The 9,552-nt window shown below is 50.1% G+C and overlaps 1 protein-coding gene across 1 annotated transcript; it reads left to right on the top strand.

The window, feature by feature from the left end:
* Positions 1–4,581: 4,581 nt before the first annotated feature.
* Positions 4,582–8,792, top strand: LOC306885549 (uncharacterized protein). Its single transcript, XM_079442156.1, has 2 exons — positions 4,582–5,273; positions 8,547–8,792. Exons 1-2 carry the CDS (start codon positions 4,681–4,683, stop codon positions 8,623–8,625), a joined length of 672 nt encoding a protein of 223 aa, XP_079298282.1. The 5' UTR covers positions 4,582–4,680; the 3' UTR covers positions 8,626–8,792.
* Positions 8,793–9,552: the final 760 nt, after the last annotated feature.

The following is a 9,552-nucleotide window of genomic DNA, read 5'->3' on the forward strand; positions in this document are numbered from 1 at the left end:
AACATTCGTCAGAACACCCCAAAATCTTTTACCGGATTTGGATTTTTCGGACGTTTTGCTGGACATTGTAGTTGGCGGAGCCGTAGCTCTGGTCAAACGCTACAGGAGGCGCAGGCGGTGGGGGAAGAGAGCCGGAGCGCTCGTGAAGCTTCGTCAGCGCGGATTTCGAACGGCGTTGCCTAGCATCCATCTGGCGAATCTCCGCTCTCTACCCAACAAAACGGATGAAGTCCTTCTGCTCTCCCGGAAAAAACAAGGACTTTTGTAACTCTGCTGCTCTGTTTCATGAAAACCTGGCTGAATGGCGACATACCGGACAGCGTGCTACATCTGCCTAATTACCAGCTGATCAGAGCAGATCGGGACGCAGAATCAACAGGGAAATCGCGCGGCGGCGGGACATGCTTTTACATCAATGAGAGGTGGTGTACAGATGTAACTGTGTTAAAGAAGATGTGCTGTTCAGATCTAAAAACGCTCTTCATTAACTGCAAGCCGTTCTATTCGCCGCGGGAGTTCTGCTCGTTTATTCTTGTGAGTGTTTACATTCCACCGCAAGCGCATGTGAGCACAGCTCTACAGAAACTCGCTGATCTGATCACAGAGAGTGAGCAACAACACCCGGACTCTGTTTTAATCATTCTCGGGGACTTTAATTAAGCAAATCTCTCCCGCGAACTGCCAAAATACAGACAGCACATCACATGTCCCACCAGAGACAGTAATATATTGGATCACTGTTACACAACAATAAAGGATGCATATCACTCGGTTCCACGAGCAGCTTTAGGACTCTCTGATCACTGTTTGGTTCATCTTATTTCGTCCTACAGGCAGAAACTTAAGTCTGCAAAGCCTGTATTAAGATCTGTTAAATGAAACAGAGCGGGATCTACAACCTTGTTTCGACCTCACTGATTGGTCTGTTTTTGAAGCTGCTGCCACCGATCTGGACGAGTTCACAGAGACTGTAACATCTTATATCAGTTTCTGTGAGGATATGTGCATTCCTAATAGGACTCATCTAATCTACAACAATGACAAACCATGGTTCACTGCAAAACTCAGACAGCTCCATCAGGCCAAAGAAGATGCTTACAGAAAGGGGGATAAAGTCTTGTACAAACAGGCCACATACACACTGGAAAAGGAGATCAGAGTGGCAAAGAGGAATTATTCTGACAAGCTCAGGAAAAAAAATTCTTCCAGTGACCCTGCTTCAGTGTGGATAGGAATGAATGATATCACCAGTTACAAGTCACCATCCCCCAGCACTGTGGAAAATCAACACCTGGCAGACGACTTGTACGAGTTCTTTTGTCGTTTTGAAAGATCACCCCACACCCGCTCTGAACACCTCTCCACACAACCATTTACACCTCCATCAACCCCTCTCTCCCCCACACCTACGATTCAAATCAGCGAAGATGATGTGTGCCAGGTCTTCAGGAAGAACAAAAGAAGGAAAGCACCAGGCCCAAATGGTGTGTCACCAGCCTGCCTAAAAACCTGTGCTGATCAGCTGGCCCCCATCTTCACACAGATCTTCAACAGATCACTGAAGCTGTGTGAAGTCCCCTCATGCTTCAAACGCTCCACCATTATCCCCGTCCCAAAGAAACCCAAAATTACTGGACTTAATGACTACAGACCTGTGGCTCTAACGTCTGTAGCCATGAAATCATTTGAAAGACTGGTTCTGGCTTATCTGAAGGACATCACTGGACCCTTACTGGACCCCCTGCAGTTTGCCTACAGAGCAAACAGGTCTGTGGATGATGCAGTCAACATGGGACTGCACTTCACCCTGCAGCATCTGGACAGACCAGGGACTTATGTGAGGATGCTGTTTGTGGACTTCAGCTCCGCTTTTAACACCATCATCACAGAAACACTTCAGAATAAATTAACCAAGCTCTCCGTCCCCACCTCCGTCTGCAGGTGGATCAACAGCTTCCTGACAGACAGACAGACAGCAGTTAGTAAAGCTTGGTAAATTCACATCCAGCACTCGAACCATCAGCACTGGAGCTCCTCTCCCCACTGCTCTTCTTCCTCTACACCAACGACTGCACACCTAAAGACCCCTCTGTCAAGCTCCTTAAGTTTGCAGATGACACCACACTGATCGGCCTCACCCAGGACGGTGACGAGTCTGCTTACAGACAGGAGGTTAAGGAGCTGGCTGTCTGGTGCAGTCTTAACAACCTGGAGCTTAATACGCTCAAAACTGTGGAGATGATTGTGGACTTCAGGAGAAACCCCCCTGCTCTCCCCCCACTCACCATAATGAACAGCACTGTGACTGCAGTGGAGTCATTCAGATTCCTGGGCACCACCATCTCCCAGGACCTGAAGTGGGATATTCACATAGACTCCATTTTCAGGAAGGCCCAGCAGGGGTTGTACTTTCTTCGCCAGCTGAGGAAGTTCAACCTGCCACAGGAGCTGCTGAAACAGTTCTACTCCGCCATCATTGAATCCATCCTCTGCACTTCAATAACTGTCTGGTTCAGCTCAGCTACCAAATCTGACCTCAGAAGACTACGGAGGGTAGTCCGGACTGCTGAGCGAATCATTGGTACAACCTACCCCACTCTCCAAGAACTGTACTTATCCAGAGTGAGCAAAAGGGCTGGTAAAATCACTCTGGACCCCTCACACCCATCACACTCCCTCTTTGAACTGTTACCGTCTGGTCGACGCTACAGAGCTCTGTGCACCAGAATGACCAGACACAGGAACAGTTTATTCCCTCAGGCTATCCATCTCATGAACACTCAACAATAAACGTGGAACACACAACTATAATACACTATCCATTCACCACACTCACTAATTTTATCTTTAATTTCTCATTTCTAATTTGCACATACTTGACCTGTACATACATACTTTGTAAGTCACAAGAAAATATACATCAAATATTCACGCCTCTAATACTCTTTTTTTATCTTGTAATCTTGCACTGTTGTTTGATAAGAGTATCTCTGAGGAAATAAAGCCTTTCATCCAAGTGTTCAAGAATTTGTTCTTTCAGGTAATTCTTGTTGAGCCCAATATTTAGGGTGTTAATGTCTTGACTAGTATAAACAAATAATAGACCATACAAGCCATAATAAACTACACTCTCTCTAGTGTGCACTGGGTGGTCGCTTTACTGATCCAAGCGAAAAGAAACACAGAAAACAGCAGAAATGCCTTGAAATGGCCAGTCCAAACACAACACACACCATGTCCTCTCAGAGTTTCGAACCTTGATCTGCAGTTTGGTCATTTAGCATATGTGCAGCAGCCTTCAGATGCCATCTGGCTCAAAGCACTGGTGCAGCCCCACAAATCTGTACAACAAGGGTTATCAAGCTTGTGTTTTCCCTGTGGCATAAATCAGTTTGTCTCTGGTCATCTTTTTTATGAGCAAATATGTTTAAATAAAAAATTGGATGGATTGATGGATAGGGAAAAAACTGCACTGCACACATCCCAAACACATAAGGCATACAGGCATGGCAGAGGAGTTCTGTAGCCTGATGGGAAATGCATTGCAAGCTATTGTTAGCAAACCAACATCATTATTTCAAACATATTCTGCATTGAAATAAGTGGGGAAAAACACCTTTGTAGCTTCATAAGATAGTAAAAAAAATAAAAATAACAAAATCTAACCAATAAATGTTATTTTGGGTCTGTAGAGTTGCCTAAGAACATCAAAATAGGCGGGTCAAATTGACCCGGGAACAGTGAGTCATTCTATATTTAGGGGTCAGAAGTCAGAAAATTTGTATTCTTTTATGATAAATAAACTAGGTGGTTGAATAATATATCCCCTTAATGTGCTAAATTAATTATTTGGAAAGCTTAAGCTCTAATGTCTTTTTAAATATGTTAATGAAATTAACGTTTGATTCATTATTTTGTCAACTGTGTTACGGACAAATGCTGTGTCAAATGAAACATGAATGAAGTACCACGTTTAACATGTGGGTTTGAAGGTTTTTGAGTCTATTCACCAGAGTTTTTGATGTTATCTGTCTAACTGATTTGAAAATATGAATTTGGGGCATCATAATGGCCGTTCTGTGAGATGCTATCATGAAGGATGAAACTTTCAAACTTAAATCCAAAGTATGCTGAATTTAGCGTTATTCGCCATCCTTATCAAAGACATCCATCTCCAGAGATATCCTCATCTGTCTGACGGTTTAGTTCACATTTAAAAGATTTATAACATAAAAACCACACATAACATAGTTGACAGGTATGAATTTATAAAGCAGGTATAAAGCCATTTAAACACACACACATTATAATAACATACTGTGGCGAGGGGGGCGTGGGAAGACGTCGGCTGCGGCGGGAGAACGAGTACGGAGACGAGTGGTAAAAAGGAGGTCAAGTGAATGATGACTAACACCTGTGTCTGGTTCCAGTGATTGGGGAGAGATGACTGAAAAGCGCCCGCAGATCATTGAGAGAGGACAGTGAGCGGCAGAGCCGGAGGATGCGGAACGCGTGTTTGCCTTATGTGTCTCGACGACAGACTATTTGTTGGCTTATTTTTTCAGTTAATACCATTAAAAGACACCCTGCTCGCCACCCCTGACTTCCTCGTCCTTTGTGCTATCTTGAACTACGCTACACTGGTGCCGAAACCCGGGACGGGGAAGCCGGTACGCCGCCATGCAGCCAGCATCACCCACGCCACTTGCGGAGCTGGTGAAGTCCCTTGCCAGTCTTCACCAATCTCAACACCAGGCGCTCATGGACCTCAGGCGGGAACAGGAGGATCGGTTCCGCTTGTTGGTCCAGGTGCAGGATGAAGATCGGCAGGTCGCGGCCCCCTCCACCGCCCACATCCCGCTGATGAAGATGGGTCCACAGGACGATCCAGAGGCGTTTGTGGACCTCTTTGAAAAAACAGCGGAGGCATGTGGCTGGGCGCGCACCCAATGGCCGGTGCGCTTGATCCCGCTGCTGACTGGTGAGGCACAGGTGGCAGCCCAACAGCTGCCGGTAACGAGCCTCCTGGCCTACGACGATCTCAAGCGGGCCATCCTTCAACGAGTCGGCCGTACCCCCGAGCAGCATCGGCAACGCTTCCGCTCCGTGGAACTGGGGGATAACGGCCGACCATTTGTGTTGGCCCAACAGCTCCGAGACGCTTGCCGCAAGTGGCTGATGGCCGAAGATCGCGACGTCGAGGAGGTTGTCGACTTGGTGGTCCTGGAACAGTTCATCGCCCGGCTACCCAGTCCAACGGCCGAGTGGGTCCAGTGCCACCGCCCGACGTCGCTGACGCAGGCCATCCAGCTGGCTGAAGATCATCTGGTGGCGTGCCCTGGGGTCGGCGAGCCCCTTATTAACCTCTCTCTCTCCAACCCATCTCCTTCCCTATCGACTCTCTCTCGCCCTATTCCTGCTCCTAGGTCGCGTAGCAACGCGCCCCCTCGAACCCCACAGCGGGGAAGCGTCCTCCAGGGGAACAGGGCGTGGACACGAGGGGGCGTGGCGGAGACTGCAGGGGCCACCGCTCCCGTGGCCCCTTTTCCATCTCTCCGCCAATCTCTGGGCTCTCCTCCTGCCGCTGGGGTGGCGGGAAAGCCTGGGCCGGTCTGCTGGAGATGCGGGGACCCGGGTCATTTTCAGGATCGGTGTCCGATGATGGAGGTGGGAGTGTTGATCCGGGTCCCCGACTCCCCGGGGGCTGCCCCCGATCAAGCCGGGCAGTACCAAATACCTGTGAGTATCAAGGGGGGTACATATCAGGCTTTGGTGGATTCAGGCTGCAACCAAACCTCTATTCATCAAAGCCTGATGCAATCAGGGGCATTGGATACGAGCCGCGAGGTTAAGGTGAGGTGTGTGCATGGGGAGGTGGTGAACTACCCGTTAGTGCCTGTTAGTATTCAATTTCGGGGGAAAACGCATAGAGTGAAGGTGGCTGTTAATTCCCACCTCAGGCATCCGCTGATTCTGGGTACAGATTGGCCACCTTTTGCACAATTATTGGGGGTTTTGTGTGCGGATGCTTCTTGGGGGACAGGGCGGGGAGACGGTGAGGCTCTGGCTCAGGCTGGAGATGCGGGTCTGGGACCTTCGCCGACTGGCTCGGAGGAAACGAGAGCAAGGGTGGAGCTTAAGCCCCCTGAGCGGGATGACTTTCCTCTGGAGCAGTCGCGTGATGAGTCGCTCAAAAACGCGTATAACCAGGTCCGCTCCATCGACGGACAGCTGCTCCAGCCTGACCAGCCACTCTCCTATCCCTATTTTTCCCTTATCAGAGATAGGTTGTATCGGGAGACCCAAGATACCCAGGTAAAAGGAAATACAACCCAATTGTTAGTCCCAAGAAGCCGTCGGGAAATGCTTTTCCAGGCGGCTCATTGTAGTCCCATGGCAGGCCACTTGGGGGAGGCAAAGACACGCGAACGTCTCATGGCCCGATTTTTTTGGCCGGGCATTCACGAGAACGTACGCCGGTGGTGTGCGGCGTGTCGTGAATGTCAGCTGGTTAATCCACCGGCCACTTCAAAAGCGCCATTGCGCCCATTACCACTGGTAGAGGCCCCTTTCGAGAGAATTGGTATGGACCTCATCGGGCCATTAGAACGGTCTGCACGGGGACATCGTTTTGCATTAGTTCTGGTGGACTATGCCACTCGATATCCGGAAGCAGTGCCGCTGTGCACCATTTCGGCAAAGAGTGTAGCGGAGGCGCTGTTTCGAGTTATCTCCCGAGTGGGGATCCCGAAAGAGATTCTCACTGATCAGGGCACGGCGTTTATGTCACGCACGTTAAGCGAACTATACGAACTGTTGGGCATTAAATCGATCCGCACCAGCGTCTACCACCCACAGACGGACGGCCTGGTGGAACGATTTAATCGCACATTGAAATCCATGGTTCGTAAGTTTGTAAAGGAAGACGCCAAAAATTGGGATAAATGGCTCGAGCCCCTGTTGTTCGCGGTGCGGGAGGTTCCGCAAGCCTCCACTGGGTTTTCCCCATTCGAGCTCCTCTATGGGCGTCAGCCCCGAGGGGTACTTGACGTCATTAGAGAAGCTTGGGAGGAGGGGCCTTCAAACAGTCGTAGTGAAATTCAGTATGTCCTGGACCTCCGAGCAAAACTCCACACATTGGGGCGGCTCTCGATGGAAAATTTGCTCCAGGCCCAGGACAGGCAGAGTCGGCTGTACAACCGGGGCACACGAGAACGTCAATTTGCACCGGGAGATAAAGTGCTTGTATTACTCCCAACCTCTAGTTCAAAATTACTCGCAAAGTGGCAAGGACCTTTTGTGGTTACACGGCGAGTTGGGGATCTCGATTATGAGGTAAAGCGAACAGACAGGGGTGATTCACGTCAAATTTATCATCTCAATCTCCTAAAACGCTGGAATGAGGTGACATCGGTTGAGTTAGCCGCGGCCGTTTCGGCGGAGGAGGATCTCGGGCCAGAAGCAGCTATCAAAACCAATCCGCTGGCTCTGGTCCCCAGGGGAGATCACCTCTCACCGCGGCAGCTCACAGATGTAGCCAAGTTGCAAGCAGATTTTGCTGATGTGTTTTCACCCCTGCCCGGGCGCACAGACCTCATACAGCATCATATCGAAACGGTCCCCGGGGTAGTGGCACGTAGCCATCCTTATCGATTACCGGAACACAAGAAAAAGGTGGTCCAGGACGAATTAAAGGCCATGCTTAAGTTGGGAGTCATAGAAGAATCGCATAGCGACTGGGCGAGCCCGATAGTGTTAGTGCCGAAGACGGACGGCTCCGTCCGTTTCTGTGTGGATTACAGGAAGGTGAACGCTGTGTCGAAATTCGACGCTGAATGTCACTTCACTTATCCAATGCCCCGGGTTGACGAGCTGCTTGATCGGTTAGGTTCGGCTCGCTTTTATTCGACACTGGATTTAACGAAAGGGTATTGGCAGATCCCCTTGTCGCCATTATCCAAGGAAAAGACAGCCTTCACCACGCCGTTCGGGTTACACCAATTTGTTACGCTTCCATTCGGTTTGTTCGGGGCTCCCGCCACCTTTCAGCGGCTCATGGACAAAATCCTCCGGCCTCATAGCGCGTACGCTGCTGCCATCTCGATGACATCATTATACACAGTAATGATTGGCAGCGGCATATGGAACATCTGCGCGCTGTCCTGAGGTCCCTGAGGGTGGTTGGACTCACGGCGAACCCGCGGAAGTGTGCAATTGGGCGGGTGGAGGTACGGTATCTGGGCTTCCACTTGGGACATGGGCAGGTGCGACCCCAAATTGATAAGACGGCAGCGATTGCGGCCTGTCCAAGTCCCAAGACCAAAAAGGAGGTGAGACAGTTCTTAGGGCTGGCGGGGTATTATAGAAGGTTTATTCCTAATTATTCGGAGCTCACCAGCCCGTTGACGGATCTCACTAAAAAGGAAGCCCCAGATCCGGTCCAGTGGACGGAGCTGTGCCAACAGGCCCTAACCGACGTAAAGGCTGCCCTGTGCGGCGGGCCACTCTTGCACTCTCCTAACTTTGATCTCCCCTTTTTGTTGCAGACGGACGCGTCGGACAGGGGGCTGGGGGCAGTCCTGGCCCAGGTGGTCGGAGGGGAGGAACGGCCGGTGCTGTATCTGAGCCGGAAGCTCTCAAAGAGAGAGGCCAGATACAGCACCATTGAAAAGGAATGCTTAGCCATTCGCTGGGCCGTCCTTACCCTCCGCTATTACCTCCTGGGATGGGAATTCACCCTCTGTTCGGACCACGCGCCCCTCCAGTGGCTCCACCGTATGAAGGATACCAACGCGCGGATCACCCGTTGGTATCTAGCTTTACAGCCTTTTAAATTCAGAGTGGTCCACAGGCCGGGGGCGCGGATGGCTGTGGCGGACTTCCTCTCTAGAAATGGGGGGGGGGGGGGCTGCAGGCCAGATGGCTCCCCGGCCTGAGTCGGGCGGTGGGGGTATGTAGCGAGGGGGGCGTGGAAAGACGTCGGCTGTGGCGGGAGAACGAGTACGGAGACGAGTGGTAAAAAGGAGGTCAAGTGAATGATGACTAACACCTGTGTCTGGTTCCAGTGATTGGGGAGAGATGACTGAAAAGCGCCCGCAGATCATTGAGAGAGGAGAGTGAGCGGCAGAGCCGGAGGAGTGCGGAACGCGTGTTTGCCTTATGTGTCTCGACTACAGACTATTTGTTGGTTTATTTTTTCAGTTAATACCATTAAAAGACACCCTGCTCGCCACCCCTGACTTCCTCGTCCTTTGTGCTATCTTGAACTACGCTACACATACATTATAAAGTTAATGACTATATTACATTATAAAGTTAAATGAAGTTTTATAATGCATCATGACACTTCAAGTTGTAAGGACTTGTTCAATAACATCATAACACTTTATCAGTCATGACTATGCGGAAAATTAGGGTGACCATACATGCCATTCTTCCCAGACATGTCCTGGCCAGGATTTCTATATTGCTTTGATTCAAAGTACCTCGAGAGCGTTTCGAAAACATAAGGAACCAAAGTCATACACCACACGCAAATAAAGCCAAAACCTA

Source organism: Barbus barbus (genome assembly GCF_936440315.1).
Source record: "Barbus barbus genome assembly, chromosome: 19".
Lineage (NCBI taxonomy): Eukaryota > Metazoa > Chordata > Actinopteri > Cypriniformes > Cyprinidae > Barbus > Barbus barbus.